We start from the raw sequence: 18,896 nt of genomic DNA, 5'->3' as shown, positions 1-18,896 counted from the left end.
ATAACTCCAGAACATTTTGAAAAAAACTGAGGTTCATTCTTGATCAATTTGTCTCAATATGTATAAAGAATTTTGCAAAAATTAATATACAAACAGGCTGCTCGTTTTTAAAGCACATAATGTTTGTGTTTATGGATCTGACCCAGCTTAAATCCAGTCAAGGTGATTATTTGTCACGTGTTCAACTTAAACAGGGAAATTAAACTGTTATGATAGTAAACAGAATGAAAGAATATCTTCTATTGTGTTTCACAGAAGAAAGTCGTATAGGTTTGAACGACATGATTTATGTTAGTATATATACACTACACATACTATATGTGTATACACACGAGTTATATGTTAGTATATATACTGTATATGTGTGTGTTATTATAGTTATATGTTATAGCTAAATGTTGTGAATACATAATTAGCTGATTTCTCCTCAGTAGCGGTTAGCCCATCGAGCTAACAGCGCCAAACCTCCACAGATAAACCCGCCACCGCGAACTTCGAGCCCTCAGTCTGTTCAACCGGCCTCATCATGAACATAATAACAATATTTACCGCTTTAGCAGCGACGCCGGTGCGTTTATCCCACAGAAAATCCGTTCTGCCGTTATTTTACCGCTCTGTGAATTCTCGCGCACAACTTCCGGTGATGATCTCCGAGCGCGCACACGTAGTTTTAAATCAAAGTGCGCGTTCAGGAGACGGGACAAATATGTGAAAAAGCATGAAGTTATATATATTTATATATATGTATTTAGGTTCAGATGAGATTTTTTAAGAACATTTTTTAATTCCTTTTTCAAGTGCCTGATATTTCTACAAAATAATAACTATAGATAACTATAAAAAAAAGATCACTGAACCAATGGCTGGGAATTAAATTAAATATACTCTTATGGGATACTGTGTGTAATATCATATATCAAGATGTATGTGGAGCCCTGAGGACCTTCAGATCGAGTGTCATCTCTGTTTTCTTGACTAAATTCTCTTTCTTTAATGGTTAGTGGTTCAAATTAACAACAACAAAACATATTATGAATGTAACTTTTATTCAGAAGACAATAAAATAAGAAAAGACCCAATCCATTCCATCCTCAGACAATCTGAAGCAATAAACATGGATATTCTACAAGCCGAAGTCTTTGAATGATCTCAGATCTGATGTCTGTTGACATTAAGCTCGGTTCTGAACCGCCTCGTCTGGATTCATCTTTTCAGATAATTATAAGAAGCAAAAGCGTAAGAGCAGCTTTGAGGTTTAGTGTGAATCTGCTTCATAAAGACTGTCTGGATTCCAGTGTTCAGACGTAGATCAGATCTGTAGCGGGTTTTAAACCACATCTGGAAGAGGATCAGATGGACAGAAAAACCCTCTCCTGTAGTTTCTTCTGTTAACACCGGCGCAACCACATCTGATCCGTGTCAGATCATGTGATTAAAAATAAAAGTTTTTTGTGCCAGTGTAAAATCTATGGAAGCTTGTTTCAGCCACAGAATAAAAAAATAAAGGTAATTGCGACTTTTTATCTCGCAACTCTGATTTTTTCGCAATTCGAAGTTATCATCTTACAATTCAAATTTTTTTCACAATTCGAAGTTTATATCTCACAATTCTGATTTTTTCATTATTCGAAGTTTATATCTTACAATTCTAATTTTTTTTCACAATTCGAAGTTTATATCTCGCAATTCTGATTTTTTTCGCAATTCGAAGTTTATATCTCGCAATTCTGATTTTTTCGCAATACGAAGTTTATATCTCGCAATTCTAATTTTTTTCACAATTCAAAGTTTATATCTCGCAATTCTGATTTTTTTCGCAATTCGAAGTTTATATCTTGCAATTCTAATTTTTTTTCACAATTCGAAGTTTATATCTCGCAATTCTGTTTTTTCTGCAATTCAGTTTATATCTCACAATTCTGATTTTTTCACAATTCGAAGTTTATATCTCGCAATTCTGATTTTTTTCCTGCAATTCGAAGTTTATATCTCGCAATTCTGATTTTTTCGCAATACGAAGTTTATATCTCGCAATTCTAATTTTTTTTCACAATTCGAAGTTTATATCTCGCAATTCTGATTTTTTTCCTGCAATTCGAAGTTTATATCTCGCAATTCTGATTTTTTTCGCAATTCGAAGTTTATATCTCGCAATTCTAATTTTTTTTCACAATTCGAAGTTTATATCTCGCAATTCTGTTTTTTCTGCAATTCAGTTTATATCTCACAATTCTGATTTTTTCACAATTCGAAGTTTATATCTCGCAATTCTGATTTTTTTCCTGCAATTCGAAGTTTATATCTCGCAATTCTGATTTTTTTCGCAATTCGAAGTTTATATCTTGCAATTCTAATTTTTTTTTTCACAATTCGGTTTATATCTCGCAATTCTGTTTTTTCTGCAATTCAGTTTATATCTCACAATTCTGATTTTTTCACAATTCGAAGTTTATATCTCGCAATTCTAATTTTTTTCACAATTCGAAGTTTATATCTCGCAATTCTGATTTTTTTCCTGCAATTCGAAGTTTATATCTCGCAATTCTGATTTTTTTCGCAATTCGAAGTTTATATCTCGCAATTCTAATTTTTTTTCACAATTCGAAGTTTATATCTCACAATTCTGTTTTTTCTGCAATTCAGTTTATATCTCACAATTCTGATTTTTTCACAATTCGAAGTTTATATCTCGCAATTCTGATTTTTTTCCTGCAATTCGAAGTTTATATCTCGCAATTCTGATTTTTTTCCTGCAATTCGAAGTTTATATCTCGCAATTCTGATTTTTTTCGCAATTCGAAGTTTATATCTCGCAATTCTAATTTTTTTTCACAATTCGAAGTTTATATCTCGCAATTCTGTTTTTTCTGCAATTCAGTTTATATCTCGCAATTCTGATTTTTTCACAATTCAAAGTTTATATCTCACAATTCTGATTTTTTTTCCGCAATTCGAAGTTTATATCTCGCAATTCTGTTTTTTTCACAATTCAAAATTTATATCTTGCAATTCTGATTTTGTTTCCCACAATTTGAAGTTTGTATCTCGCAATTCTGATTTTTTTCCCGTAATTCGAACTTTATATCTCACAATTCTGATTTTTTTGCAATTCGGATTTTTTTTTGCAATTCCGAGTTTATATCTCGCAATTCCGATTTTTTTTTACATTTCGAAGTTTATATCTTGCAATTCTGATGTTTCTTACAATTCTGACTTTATCTCGCAATTCAAGTTTATATCTCACAATTCAGATTTTTTCGCAATACGAAGTTTATATCTCGCAATTCTAATTTTTTTCACAATTCAAAGTTTATATCTCGCAATTCTGATTTTTTTCGCAATTCGAAGTTTATATCTTGCAATTCTAATTTTTTTTCACAATTCGAAGTTTATATCTCGCAATTCTGTTTTTTCTGCAATTCAGTTTATATCTCACAATTCTGATTTTTTCACAATTCGAAGTTTATATCTCGCAATTCTGATTTTTTTCCTGCAATTCGAAGTTTATATCTCGCAATTCTGATTTTTTCGCAATACGAAGTTTATATCTCGCAATTCTAATTTTTTTTCACAATTTGAAGTTTATATCTCACAATTCTGATTTTTTTCGCAATTCGAAGTTTATATCTCGCAATTCTGATTTTTTTCGCAATTCGAAGTTTATATCTCGCAATTCTGATTTTTTCGCAATACGAAGTTTATATCTCGCAATTCTAATTTTTTTCACAATTCAAAGTTTATATCTCGCAATTCTGATTTTTTTCGCAATTCGAAGTTTATATCTTGCAATTCTAATTTTTTTTCACAATTCGAAGTTTATATCTCGCAATTCTGTTTTTTCTGCAATTCAGTTTATATCTCACAATTCTGATTTTTTCACAATTCGAAGTTTATATCTCGCAATTCTGATTTTTTTCCTGCAATTCGAAGTTTATATCTCGCAATTCTGATTTTTTCGCAATACGAAGTTTATATCTCGCAATTCTAATTTTTTTTCACAATTCGAAGTTTATATCTCGCAATTCTGATTTTTTTCCTGCAATTCGAAGTTTATATCTCGCAATTCTGATTTTTTTCGCAATTCGAAGTTTATATCTCGCAATTCTAATTTTTTTTCACAATTCGAAGTTTATATCTCGCAATTCTGTTTTTTCTGCAATTCAGTTTATATCTCACAATTCTGATTTTTTCACAATTCGAAGTTTATATCTCGCAATTCTGATTTTTTTCCTGCAATTCGAAGTTTATATCTCGCAATTCTGATTTTTTTCGCAATTCGAAGTTTATATCTTGCAATTCTAATTTTTTTTTTCACAATTCGGTTTATATCTCGCAATTCTGTTTTTTCTGCAATTCAGTTTATATCTCACAATTCTGATTTTTTCACAATTCGAAGTTTATATCTCGCAATTCTAATTTTTTTCACAATTCGAAGTTTATATCTCGCAATTCTGATTTTTTTCCTGCAATTCGAAGTTTATATCTCGCAATTCTGATTTTTTTCGCAATTCGAAGTTTATATCTCGCAATTCTAATTTTTTTTCACAATTCGAAGTTTATATCTCACAATTCTGTTTTTTCTGCAATTCAGTTTATATCTCACAATTCTGATTTTTTCACAATTCGAAGTTTATATCTCGCAATTCTGATTTTTTTCCTGCAATTCGAAGTTTATATCTCGCAATTCTGATTTTTTTCCTGCAATTCGAAGTTTATATCTCGCAATTCTGATTTTTTTCGCAATTCGAAGTTTATATCTCGCAATTCTAATTTTTTTTCACAATTCGAAGTTTATATCTCGCAATTCTGTTTTTTCTGCAATTCAGTTTATATCTCGCAATTCTGATTTTTTCACAATTCAAAGTTTATATCTCACAATTCTGATTTTTTTTCCGCAATTCGAAGTTTATATCTCGCAATTCTGTTTTTTTCACAATTCAAAATTTATATCTTGCAATTCTGATTTTGTTTCCCACAATTTGAAGTTTGTATCTCGCAATTCTGATTTTTTTCCCGTAATTCGAACTTTATATCTCACAATTCTGATTTTTTTGCAATTCGGATTTTTTTTTGCAATTCCTAGTTTATATCTCGCAATTCCGATTTTTTTTTACATTTCGAAGTTTATATCTTGCAATTCTGATGTTTCTTACAATTCTGACTTTATCTCGCAATTCAAGTTTATATCTCACAATTCAGATTTTTTCGCAATACGAAGTTTATATCTCGCAATTCTAATTTTTTTCACAATTCAAAGTTTATATCTCGCAATTCTGATTTTTTTCGCAATTCGAAGTTTATATCTTGCAATTCTAATTTTTTTTCACAATTCGAAGTTTATATCTCGCAATTCTGTTTTTTCTGCAATTCAGTTTATATCTCACAATTCTGATTTTTTCACAATTCGAAGTTTATATCTCGCAATTCTGATTTTTTTCCTGCAATTCGAAGTTTATATCTCGCAATTCTGATTTTTTCGCAATACGAAGTTTATATCTCGCAATTCTAATTTTTTTCACAATTCGAAGTTTATATCTCGCAATTCTGATTTTTTTCCTGCAATTCGAAGTTTATATCTCGCAATTCTGATTTTTTTCGCAATTCGAAGTTTATATCTCGCAATTCTAATTTTTTTTCACAATTCGAAGTTTATATCTCGCAATTCTGTTTTTTCTGCAATTCAGTTTATATCTCGCAATTCTGATTTTTTCACAATTCAAAGTTTATATCTCACAATTCTGATTTTTTTTCCGCAATTCAAAGTTTATATCTCGCAATTCTGTTTTTTTCACAATTCAAAATTTATATCTCGCAATTCTGATTTTGTTTCCCACAATTTGAAGTTTGTATCTCGCAATTCTGATTTTTTTCCCGTAATTCGAACTTTATATCTCACAATTCTGATTTTTTTGCAATTCGGATTTTTTTTTGCAATTCCGAGTTTATATCTCGCAATTCCGATTTTTTTTTACATTTCGAAGTTTATATCTTGCAATTCTGATGTTTCTTACAATTCTGACTTTATCTCGCAATTCAAGTTTATATCTCACAATTCAGATTTTTTTCCTATATATACTTGTTAGATATAAAGTTTATACAGATATAAACTTGCAATTGTGAAAAAAGGTCAGAATTGTGAGATAAAAAGTTGCAATTACCTACTTTTATTTTGTTATTCTGTGGCAGAAACAAGTTTCCATAAAAAGCAGCACAAGTGACAACCAAATCAGTACTAAACAAATTTAAGGTACAAACAGAAATGTCCCTCAATCAAACATTATTATGTATTAATTTCCGGACACACTAAAGCACATGATTATCATCTGATGATGATGATGATGATGATAATGATGATGATGCAAGAGAACACTGGCTGCTCAAACACACCTGTGTCTGAGTTCAGTGAGAATAAATAATGGCGTTTCAGGAAAATGCTTCTCAAACAGAGCCGGCCACACCCGGAGCTGAACCTCTGCCCGCGTCTAACAGGAACGCTCACATTTCATCTGCATGCGGCGGTTTGGCTGCGTCTGCATTTCCTGCAGCTACAGGAGCCGTTAAAGCCATAGACAGCGTGTCTGCGTCTGCTCCGGTCGCAGCCGTGCCGTTCTTCTGCTCGCCAATCAAAGCCTCTTCTGGCTGCTGCGGCCCGTCAGAGTCCCAGTCTGTGTCTGAGAGTTTGAGTTCTGTGGGCACTGAAACCATCGGCTCATCTTCCCCCGCGTCCTCCAGGAGCGCAGGAGAGCCGGCGTCATTCAGGATGTTTCTGGACATGACTGCACAGAATCAAACCACATTACAAGTCAAGCACAAGATCTGCCTGGAAACCCGTATTACAGCTGCTGCTCAATTATATACAGTATATATATAAAAATGCGCTATTGATAAATTTGTTGATAAAATGTTGATTAAAAACTGTTGATAAACTTCCTCATTCTATACTCAATATTTATTGATGTGGGATATTTTCACTTGTTATGACAAGCAGTTGTTATGGCAACTGCTGACACGCCCATGTTAAACACATCGCGGGAAAAGCTTGGCGTGTCAATTCGTGATCAATTCTTTGGATATCAATACAGGAAGTTTCATTCATAATCTCTGGTCCCTCAACATGAAAGCCTATTGAGAATGGTGTTTCAATGACTTATTCTCACCTCCGGACGGAGCGTAACTGTCCTCCAGTGACTGGGAACTCCGGCTGAACGGACTGTAACTTGGGAATATGAGAAGAGCCAAAGAGAAGATGAGAATCTGTGAGAAGGAAGAACACACTGATCAGATGAAAGACTGATGCTGGTGTTAATGAGTTAAAGAGCGAGAGACGCACTCGTACCATGATGCATGTGCTCGTCTGCGCCGCTTTGGTGGCCGTTTGCTTGATCAACGCCTGCAGTTTATGCAGCTGCGCCATAAGAGACCTGAAACAAACAAACAAACGTCTTGCAGGTGACTGGATTCTGGAACGTTTGAGGGGAACAATCACTGTGTGTTCACTAGTGTTCAGCTCACGCACATGTTGTGTTTCTCCAGCTGGGTGACGGTTCTCTGCAGCTCTTTATTCTGAGCTGAACACGCTGCCACCCTAAAACACACACACACACACATTTCAAGGAGGAACATTGTGACATGTTCGTTCCCAGAAGAAAACTCAAGACTACAATGGAGGCGTTTCAGGGAGTTCAGAAACACTGACACTGATATAGAGAATAACTCCCACTGGAGGGACTTTGGAAACCTTTTTCATGCCCAAACAGCAACATTACACACTAAAGACAGATGAACAGGGGAAACGACAGGCTGAAAACACTCACAGCCTCAGTTACGTAAGCCAAAAAGGAAAGTCGTTGATGGAATCATGTGGTCTAACCTGCTCTCCAGACCGTCTATATACTCCTTCTTCCTCCTGCGACTGTCCTGTGCCGAGAGTTTGTTCCGGATTTTCCGTCTCACTTTCTTCAGGATTCTCTCCTCGGCCTGTGAGATTTCAACAGTCCCGTCAGCACTGAATTCATCTCAACACTCTCGCACATACTCACTCACACACACATGTGGCGGCTCTGACCTTCGTTAAGGGCAGATTATTGGGCAGTGAAATTCCCTCCTGATCCAGGAGCTTTTGTTCCTCCTCTGTGAGCTGAAGTTCAGGATAAACCTGGAAAGGAAAGTTTAAATGTCAGTGACATCAGCTCATGCAGTTTTTGGCTGAACTCTTCCTTTAAAAAAACAAACGTACCAAAAAGCTGTCGGGGTTTTGCATGTTTTGCATGTCATGAGTAGAAACATTCTCCACTTTCACGGATGACACCAGCTCGTTGACCACACACGACTCTGACAGCAGCATCTGAGAGCTCCACTCGTCTGAACAGAGACACGTGAAAACATCAAGATTACATATGGATTAAATGTGGATTACATGCATATTACATGCAGATTACATGCAGATTACATGCGGATCACATGCGGATTATACGCATATTACATGCAGGTTACATGTTGATTACATGCAGATTACATGCGGATCACATGTGGCTTATATGCATATTACATGCAGATTACATGTTGATTACATGCAGATTACATGCGGATCACATGTGGCTTATATGCATATTACATGCAGATTACATGCGGATTACATGCAGTTTATATGCATATTACATGTTGATTACATGCGGATTACATGCGGATTACATGCATATTACATGTTGATAACATACAGATTACATGCATATTACATGCGGATTACATGTGGATTACATGCGGATTACATACAGATTATATGCGGATTACATGTTGATAACATACAGATTACATGCGGATTACATGCGGATTACATACAGATTATATGCGGATTACATGCGGATTACATGTGGATTACATGCGGATTACATACAGATTATATGCGGATTACATGTTGATAACATACAGATTACATGCGGATTACATGTGGATTACATGCATATTATATGCGGATTACATGCATATTACATGTTGATAACATACAGATTACATGCATATTACATGCGGATTACATGTGGATTACATGCAGATTACATACAGATTATATGCGGATTACATGTTGATAACATACAGATTACATGCGGATTACATGTGGATTACATGCGGATTACATACAGATTATATGCATATTACATGCGGATTACATGTGGATTACATGCGGATTACATACAGATTATATGCTGATTACATGCATATTACATGTTGATAACATACAGATTACATGCATATTACATGCGGATTACATGTGGATTACATGCGGATTACATACAGATTATATGCTGATTACATGCATATTACATGTTGATAACATACAGATTACATGCATATTACATGCATGTAATGTTGTGATTCTCCTCGTGGCTGATTGGATTGGTTCATGATTTATTAACTCTTAAACCAAGACGTTTTTAAAACCCCTATGAGAAAAATATTTCCAGAATCAAAGCTGCTGAAAAAGTGGGCAGGCTCTGTGGCACTTTCCAGTCACATGACACAGACTAAAAACAGGAAATGCTCACCCAGCTCTATGGAGATCACATCCATACGTGGCGGCTGCTGCTCTGCGATGACTCCGCCCACACCGCTGATGTCATACACCACCTGATAGACAGCGGGCGGCTGCAGGCTGCCGCTGTGGTTCTGCTCGTCTGAGTACTGATCTTCAGACAGGCCGCTGTCGCTCTCGGACAGCGCTGACGTGTACATCTCGTTTGGGTTGATGGCGTTCAGAACCTCCTCAGATTCGCTGTCATTCAAACTCTGGAACACAGTCAGTGATGCTTTAGGAGCGAGTCAAAACAGCTGAAGCGAAGAATGAAACAGAACTTCGCCATGAGAATATGTGAATGTGTAATCATGTGATAGACTCACACAGCGCGGCTCGATGCTCCAGTCCTCCGTGTGTCTGTCCAGACCAGCGAACAGGATCCCAGAGCAGGACTCGTCCAGGATCAGCCCGCTCTCCACCGCCTCTTCAGCGCCGCCAGCGCCATCCTGTAACACACTTACATCAGAAACTGCTCTCTCCGTGGCTCAGAAACACGAAACTGCACTGTAAAAAACATCCTGTTAGATTCATGGTAAAAAACTGGAAGCTGTTGGTTGCCAGAAATGTACCATAAAAACATGCTGATGTTTCTGGTATTACAGGATGTGATATTGGTGCCTGTGTGTTTTTTACAGCTGTGTTTCATTAAGTGATTTAATGTTAATATACCAAACTACTAGATACCAAAACACCAAAAAAGCCACACGATGAATCAGACTTCAGCTGCACAGGATCTAAAGACAAAACACCAAAATAATGCAGTAAATATAGAAAATGTAACACAAAACACTCATTACTGATAATTACTGAAATGTAAAGAAAATAAATTATATAGCCAGTTTTGGTAGCAAGATACTTTTTATTGCCCTTTCCCTATTGTGTATTTTAATAATTATCATAAATTGGGTATAATTTAAAAGCTTAAACACTCGAAATTCATCCTGTGAAAACCGTTTTGAAATTGTAAATGGAAACAGTACTTGAAAACCTTTTAGCAGCTCAATTTTTGTGATATCAAATTCAAATTTGGACAACTTTTGGCTTTTATTTAATAGCAATTTTAGAGTCCAAATCAGTTTGTAAAATATATATTTTGTATAAAGTAAAAAATGTTTAGTTCACTACATTAACTTTACAGTAAACTTTTTTTACACTGTCATTTTTTGAAGTGCTTTCACTTCTGAAATAATATTTCTTTAAAAAGAGACCAGCTTTAGTCTGTATTCCAAACATTCATGAACTACAACCATTTTAGTTCAGATCTATGATCAGAAAGGGCGGGGGTTAACCCTCTGGTGCTGTTCGGTCATTTTTGACAGAAAAATTTTATGTTTTACTTCATCAGAATGGGACGAAAATTGGTGAAAGTTTTGGCACTTGATGTTGAACACAAAAAAATCATGGACATGATTTGAAAAGCTTAAATGGTCTTGAAAAACAGTGTATCAAAAACTGAAGCGTATTGAAAATGAATGGGAAGCGAATTTCCTCTAGTGGAAGCGTTTGGTACTGCACACAAACAAATTCTTACTGAAAGCTCATTTTTTGAGATATCAAGCTCAAAACTCGTTTACATTTATGGCTTTGATTTTCTCACAGTTTTAGAGTAAAACATTTTTTGGAAAATAGATATTTCATATAAAATTTAAAAATAGTATTTTGTGCATTTTTCATAATAATAAACTTAAACTTCTTTAATATTTGTAGTTTCACTTTTTTTTTTAACTTTTTTTTCACTGCCAAGTGTCTTCTTTAAAAAGAGACCAAACTTCAGCATTCAAGATTTATGACAGTTTAAGTTGGAAATTTCATTTTCAGGTCTATGCTCATATGGATCATAACTAGTCCGAAAATATAATTTAGTTCCAAAAATTTGTTATTTTTGACCGCCATATGATTTTTTTTTTATGTTAAATATAAAATAGGGACTTCTGGGAAAGTCCTTTTACTGTTTTCACTATAAATCATATGGTAATTCATAATTTTTACTTAAACATAAGTTTGGCAGTATTTTACAGTAAAATTGCATATAATTTTGTGATTTTAACCAACTAAAGCAGGTATACAGGATAAAAACTGATATCATCATACTTACGCAGTTAAGTAATCACAGTATATTAATATATTAGTATATACAGTATTAAAGGTTTTTACTGAGCTTTTTATCACTTCATAAATCAGAAAATACTGTCAACAGACATTTGACCATGTTTTCAGGAGTAAAAGGTTGTATAAATCAGGTGATTGATATATGAACAAACCTTCAGAATATAGAAACGAATAAAACTGTAAAGTTTGGTGTGTGTAAAGCTGCAGAAGTGGAAATTTATGACTCCAGCTCTCCATCTTTAAAGATTAAAATCTACAGACGCAAATTATATAGATGAAGTGTAATAAGTCACATGTTATGGAAGCAAAATAGAGCACAAAACTGCCAAGTGCATGAAAAAAAATCAATGGTTTGGCCTGCAGTGTCTTAACAAGCTTTCGTTGTGGCAGTATTTTTCTGTAAAAATGACATTTTTACAGTGTAGAAGCAGTAAATAACCTGTCTCAGGTAGAGTGACACGTGAGGAGTGTCAACGGGCTCTACCTGTCTGTCTGCTCACCTGTCTGTCTGTGGGAGGATGTGAAGATCCTGGTAAGGGTTTGGACTGACTTTGTCACAATAAGAGACCCTTTTCTCTAGTTCATTAAACTCACTAAACAAGTTTAGCATTACAGAACACATACAATATCAGCATGTGCTATTAAACAGGCGGAGTACACACATAAAGATTAGATTACAGCAGCATAAACAACAGCTGATCCATATGATGTGTCTGTATGTTAGCTGAAGTTGAGCTGTCAATCACAGAAAACAAACCGCGCTTATGGTGTTTTCTGCACGTTTTACTCACTCGCTCGTTGGATATGACGTCCCCGGACACAATATCGGTTTCTTGCATCCTTCACACACGCGTGTTCGGTTTATTATGCGGGCATACGCGGATATTTTTCGCTGTGGATCCGGATCTTCTGGTTCATTTGATTCAGTGTAATTCACATCCGCGTTCAGCGTGTGGGCGGGGCTCTGGAGAGCACATCATCGCGCGCCTCTGCGTGAAGTAAGTTTAAAAATTAATTATTTTTTTGTTAATTATTCTCTGTGTAGTTTCACTTCAAAGTATATTAAAGTTTCTCAGTGTCGCTATTCGGGGGTAAATTATTTTTCAGACTTCTGTTAGCAACACACACAGTCACGTGATATCTGTTACTTTTCTCCGCACTAGTCAGGATGGGCCAATCATAGTCGTTTATGATTACTTATAAACTGTTTTTAATCTTTTTTTTATTATTATTATTGAGGGGGATGGTTTCCATTACTAATAACGCGTAAAAACAGTATAGCGCGCAAACAAACAAACAAAAAAAAAAACAAAAAAAAAAAACGTTTGTTTGAAAGAGTTTTTAAATAGCGCCCTCTGTGATGAAGTTGTTCAGTGTCGATCTCAACTACTGAAGATCCAAACCTGGAAATAAACAAAAACGTAATGTCAAGCAGCAGTACCGAAAGGTAATGTAAACACCATGGTGTACATATATATATATATATATATATACACATTATATATATATATATATATATATATATGTGTGTGTGTGTGTGTGTGTGTGTGTGTGTGTGCACCCAAATCACTGGTTTCAGGCATTTAACTCATGTTTGTGATGTTCTTTGTGCATGTTTAGACAAGTTGTGGACAGCTGTGAGTGACTCATATTGATGCATGTTTCGCAAATGATTCACTCTTTTGTGTCGGATCTTTTTAGTGTGAATTGGATGCAACGGCCAGGCAACTGACTCGTCCACTGAATCGTTCACTGAAATGAATCAGATTCAGAACGCTTCGTGACTCACCGCCCGCTTCCCGAAAACAGGAACAGAAGTGCAGCCCTGTACTGGAACAAACCTCAGCAAAAGACCCGATTGCCGCTCGAATGATGTTTATTTAACACAATCAATACGAACAAAACACAGATCAAGTGGAAAGTGAGAATGTTAATGTGCGAATAACCGTTACTCGCGGACGCTTATGATTCAGTCTCGTTTAGTTTTTGTTTGAAGCCCGTTTGAATAAGAAGTTTGTTCTAGAAGAGATCCAACAACACAAAACTCAAATAATCTGCTTTAATTCATTGTGTATGGGTAAGTACTTGCTAAACTTTTGCAAAGTCTGACAGTGTTTCTTCAATGATGTTTTAGTGTCTGTAGTTTCTCAATTTTTCCACTGACCCCCTAGAATTCCCTAGCAGACCCAATCTATACTGTGAAAATTAATATTTGAAAAATATTTTTATTTATTTTCCATAGTTACTTTTTTTTTCTCGACTCACTATAGTACTGTACTCTTAGATTGTATGTATTTAAATAATTTATTTATTTGAATCTTATTTTAATTTATTTTTTACAATTTTGCTCTAAATTTTTCCAGCGACCCCCTAGATCTTCATCTTGCGGCCCCTGCTGTATGTGACTGTGATCCTCATGTTCCCTCAGGTGTGATGTAGAGACCCGTGACGAAGATGACGATGATGATGGAGTCGGACCGGGTCTCGTCAGCGGTGTCTGCTGGGCTCCAGATCAAGCTAATGATGCTGACGCTGATGCTGTGCTTCAGTATGCTGTGTGGCTTCGGCCCGCTGTGTGTGATGAGACGAGCCGCGCGCTGCAGCTCTGAGACAGGTGTGACCAGTGATGATGCGATTAATCGATAAAAGATGGCGATCTCGATTCAAATACCCATATGAGTAAATCATCTTTTGAAAGGAACTTGACGCTTTTAATAAAGATTGTATCAGTTACATAGTTACACCAGTAGGTGGCGACAAGTGACTTTTAAAAAATGTATTTGTCATTGAATGATTCATTCAAGAGAATCTTTCAAAAACACTGATTCATCCAGTAATGAAACAAGTGATGAGTGAGTCATTGAATCATTCACTTATTTTTGCATTATAGGAAGCTACAGAAAGGTGCTTAACATGAAATCTTTTGGTGGCGTACCACTGCTAATGGCGCGCGGTCTGTGTGTTTTGAAGGTGTTCGACACAGACTTCTGAGTCTGGCCTCGTGTCTGTCCTGCGGCGTGTTTCTGTCCTCCTGTCTGCTGGAGCTGCTGCCCGACTATCTGAACGACGCCAGACAGACCTTCAGCCGGCTCGGCCTCGCTGTGAGTCTCCGTCAAATCGCTGTCTGTGTGCCGCGTCTGTCGATCATCACAGTTTGAAACACGTGCTTATATTAGAACGTGAGGATGTCATGAATGATTCAGTGTAAACGCTGTCTAAATCATCCTTCTTAGAATCAGAATGTCTTTATTAACCAAATATGTGACTTTGTGCGTTTACTAGTGAGTGTACAGTATATTAAAAAAAACACGTGTTCAAAAGTTTGGGGTCATTTTTGAATGTTTTGAGTCTCTTCTGCTCACCAAGACTGCATTTATTTTATCAAAAATACGGTAAAAATTGTGAAATATTATTCCAATGTAAATCAGCTGTTTTCTATGTGAATATATAGTAAAGTGTAATTTATTCCTGTGATCAAAGCTGAATTTTCAGCATCATTACTCCAGTCTTCAGTGTCACATGATCCTTCAGAAATCATTCTAATATGATGATTTGATGCTCAGTTATTATCGGCGTTCAATTATTAAAAATGGTACATTGTTTTAAGATTCTTTCATTAATAAAAAGTTGAAAAGAAAATAATTTATTTGAAATAGAATTATCTTTATTGTCACTTTTGATCAATTTAATGCGTCCTTGCTGAATAAAAGTATTAATTGCTTTAAAAAAATCTTACCTACCCCAAATTTTGATAAATTGTACAACTGTTTTCAACACTGATAATAATCATAAATGTTTCTTGAGCAGCAAATCATCATCTTAGAATGATTTCTGAAGGATCATGTGACACTGAAGACTGGAGTAATGATGCTGAAAATTCAGCTTTGATCACAGGAATAAATTACACTTTACTATATATTCACATAGAAAACAGCTGATTTACATTGGAATAATATTTCACAATTTTTACTGTATTTCTGATCAAATAAATGCAGCCTTAATGAGCAGAAGAGACTCTTTCAGAAACATTTAAAAACCCAAACTTTTGAGCATTAGTGTGAGTATAAGTGACACAGTGGCTACATTTACATGCACCAATTTTCATCAATCTGAATGAATTGAATCCGATTGCAGATCTGTTTACATGTACTCTAAACATTGTAATCTGATTCAAATATCCGTTTATATGTGTTTTATATACATTCCGATTAAATCTTTTGCGCACGCGCTCTGCGTGTGATGTCATATCAACCATACTTGCGGAGACAACCCTGGACGTGACACCAGCAGAGCTCATCGTTATTGTTGCCCTGTTGGCAGTGCCGTAGCGGACGGGCACGCAGGCACCGCGATAACCCGGGCTGCATCAACAGACGATGATCATGTATCGACGATAGCCAGAGATAATGTCAAAAGCATCAAACATTAGCAATATTAAGAGGATTTGGTATTTCTAATGAATGTAGGCCTGTTACATTCTTCTAGTCTATTATAGCTATTAGCTTAGGCTTCTTTTATTATTAAAATTAATATTATAATAAATTTGCCCCGCAATAATAGTGCATCACTGCTGTGAGGATAATAAAAGATTAGGCTATTAGCTATCTTTGAAAATGTTTTAACATTATTAGACAATGAATTATAGGCCTATAATTAAAATGATTGAGTGTATAATACAGTATTTCCTAACACTGCAGTCATCAATGATTTAAATTAAGCGCAGCTTTACTTTACTTTCACCGACTTCAACCTGTTTAACACGAGTTTAATACTATTATTCTCATTTTTCACTAGCCTGTATGTACGGCCACAAGAGAAATAATGGAATAAATTAAGACAGTTATATACCGTTAGCAGCGTCAGACAGCTCCGTCACTTTTTACTTTCACCTTCTGTAGTGAATACTGACCGAGGCTGAGACTTTTTCATCAGCATAACTCTTGAGTTTGCACGTTGCTTCTTGTGTGATATCCTTTGGCTCGCCTTCTTGTTTTAAAACGGAAAGATTTCCAATATTATGACGAATCTCCCTGCCACTGCCTGTTGGCATACATCTTCACAACTAAAGACACTGTGTAATGCGTGTCAACACTGCACTGCGCATGTGCCCCGCAGACTCCTGAATACGATTGAGAAAGTAGTCGGATTCAGTGTTTACATGGTCATTTTTTGCTGTTGGATCGGATTAGAAAAGGAATAAACCATCAATCGGATCAAGGTGTTTACATGAACGTTTTTCAATCCGATTGATCCGTCAATCCGATTACAAATGGATTATTTGTGTGCATGTAAACGTAGCCACTGAAGGGTGAGTTGAAATGTTCACAGATGATTCACACAGACATTCAGTTCAAATGAGTTCCTTTAAACACGAGACCGTCCGTCTGTCCGCAGCTTCATTTCCCGCTGGCCGAGTTCATTCTGGCCATGGGCTTCCTGGTGGTGTTTGTGGTGGAGCAGATGCTGCTGGCGCTCAGAGAGCAGACGGGCGACGTCTCTTACGAGAAGCAGGCGCTGATGGACTCTCACATCCAGTGTCACGATAAAGACGCTCTCAGTCCTTCCCAGCAGCGCTGGAGGCGTCTCTCCTGGACGGACGGATCCGGCTGTGCGGAGGACGGGAAGTGTCACGTGGGTCTGCGTGTGTTCCTGCTGTCGTTCTGTGTGTGTGTGCGGGCTCTGCTGGAGGGTCTGAGCGTCGGATCGCAGCAGGATCTAGAGCGACTCCTGCAGACGTGTGGAGCGCTGCTTCTCCAAAACGGAATCGTGGCGTTCAGTCTCGCCGTGCGGCTGAGCCAGTACGGTCTGCGCCGGGGCGTGGCGTCCGGCTGTCTGCTGCTTTTCTCCATCACGTGTCCGGCTGGGATCGGGATGGGCCTGGCGCTGGCCGGGATGAATCCGAGCACTCAGGTTCAGCTGGTCCGCTGCGCCGTCGAGGGTCTGACGTCCGGGATCTTCATCAACGTCTCCGTCGGTGGATTGCTGTGGCAGGAATCGTGCTCCCCGAAGCATCGCGTCCATAAAGTCGCTTTCCTGCTGACTGGATTTGCTCTGGTCACTGCCGTTCAGTTCAGTAAAGTCTAAACACACAACATTTCAATAATAATCAGAAAGATATTTTTTACATTTTCTGTTGTTTGCTTTAGTTTGAGTGCTGCAGTATTATGGCCAGACTACAGTTATAATCATAATTGCCTTTATTCTGTAATTATGTGCAACTTTAGACACAAACACACACGCCTGTATTATCAGATGAATGTCAGTATGATTTATTTCCCTGCAAACATCTGATCACGTGTGTGTCAGGACAGATGTGATCAAACACTGGTGTAAAATCAATAAATGCCAGATGATGTTACACACTGCGATTGACAGACACAATATTGTGTGTGTTGTGTTTTATTGTGTTTGTGTGTTGTGTTCTGTTGTCAATTCAAATTATTGGCATGGCTGTAAATAGTATATTTTTTTTAGATTATGTGGTTTTTATAATCAATTAACTCTGATTTTGTCATTTTTTACAAGATGGACAAAATTAGTCACCAAAAAAGTCCAAAATTTCGGTTATACCGAATGACGATATTTTCAAACAATGCTAACAGGCTGATATCTAGCTAGCTAGCAAAAGGACAATCAAACATTTCATATTCAGTACAAGTTTCTAAAATATTACAACATTTTCCATGTTTTATAGCGGTTGCACCGAATGACCTGATGTTTCGGGACATGCGTATGATCAAGTGAAAACATGAATTATTCAAATAGTTAAGAGAGAGTTAGTTACTTCACGACCATGTGGTCCTTTGCAGGTGTCTGAATGATGTCACATCCTGTCACATGATACTGACCACATGACTTGATACAAAATGGTCCCTTTATATTGGTTACTCCGAATGACATCAATGAAATTCATTTTTCTGGACATTCTTTCCGTAACAAAGACTTCTACACATAATTTTAACACCATTTTGCACTATGTTGATATATGATATTATAAAATCATGCCAGAATAAAAAATATATACATTTATTACATTTTAAGATATTTTAATCACGAATGAAATGGCTGTATTGGTCTTTGGACGGTTAAACCGAATGACCTTTTGACACTTCAAAATTGTTAAAATACTTTTATATGAAGCAAAATATGATTAAAACCTTTTGGGATTCAATAAAAGAGATCTAGTTGTACTACCTTACATACTTTGGATGTCATATCT

The 18,896-nt window shown here is 36.3% G+C and overlaps 2 protein-coding genes across 3 annotated transcripts; one reads left to right on the top strand and one right to left on the bottom strand.

The window, feature by feature from the left end:
- Positions 1-1,027: 1,027 nt before the first annotated feature.
- creb3l4 (cAMP responsive element binding protein 3-like 4) lies at positions 1,028-12,651 on the bottom strand. Its single transcript, XM_051866015.1, has 10 exons — positions 12,469-12,651; positions 9,892-10,014; positions 9,540-9,780; positions 8,237-8,361; positions 8,066-8,155; positions 7,871-7,977; positions 7,517-7,585; positions 7,337-7,421; positions 7,158-7,254; positions 1,028-6,776 (listed from the first exon to the last, which is right to left on the bottom strand). The coding sequence occupies exons 1-10, from the start codon at positions 12,514-12,516 to the stop codon at positions 6,496-6,498; spliced, it is 1,266 nt and encodes a 421-aa protein (XP_051721975.1). The 5' UTR covers positions 12,517-12,651; the 3' UTR covers positions 1,028-6,495.
- A 311-nt stretch (positions 12,652-12,962) lies between these two features.
- On the top strand, positions 12,963-18,058 carry slc39a3 (solute carrier family 39 member 3). Of its 2 annotated transcripts, none has more exons than XM_051866016.1 (5): positions 12,963-13,124; positions 13,379-13,754; positions 14,106-14,291; positions 14,648-14,778; positions 17,072-18,058. In XM_051866016.1, the coding sequence occupies exons 3-5, from the start codon at positions 14,132-14,134 to the stop codon at positions 17,759-17,761; spliced, it is 981 nt and encodes a 326-aa protein (XP_051721976.1). In that variant the 5' UTR covers positions 12,963-13,124; positions 13,379-13,754; positions 14,106-14,131; the 3' UTR covers positions 17,762-18,058. The 2 variants fall into 2 exon arrangements, with proteins under 2 accessions (XP_051721976.1, XP_051721977.1); XM_051866017.1 differs by having other exon boundaries at positions 14,041-14,291.
- Positions 18,059-18,896: the final 838 nt, after the last annotated feature.

Source organism: Ctenopharyngodon idella, chromosome 16 (genome assembly GCF_019924925.1).
Source record: "Ctenopharyngodon idella isolate HZGC_01 chromosome 16, HZGC01, whole genome shotgun sequence".
NCBI classification, from domain to species: domain Eukaryota; kingdom Metazoa; phylum Chordata; class Actinopteri; order Cypriniformes; family Xenocyprididae; genus Ctenopharyngodon; species Ctenopharyngodon idella.
This window is presented reverse-complemented; position numbering and strand designations above follow the sequence as displayed.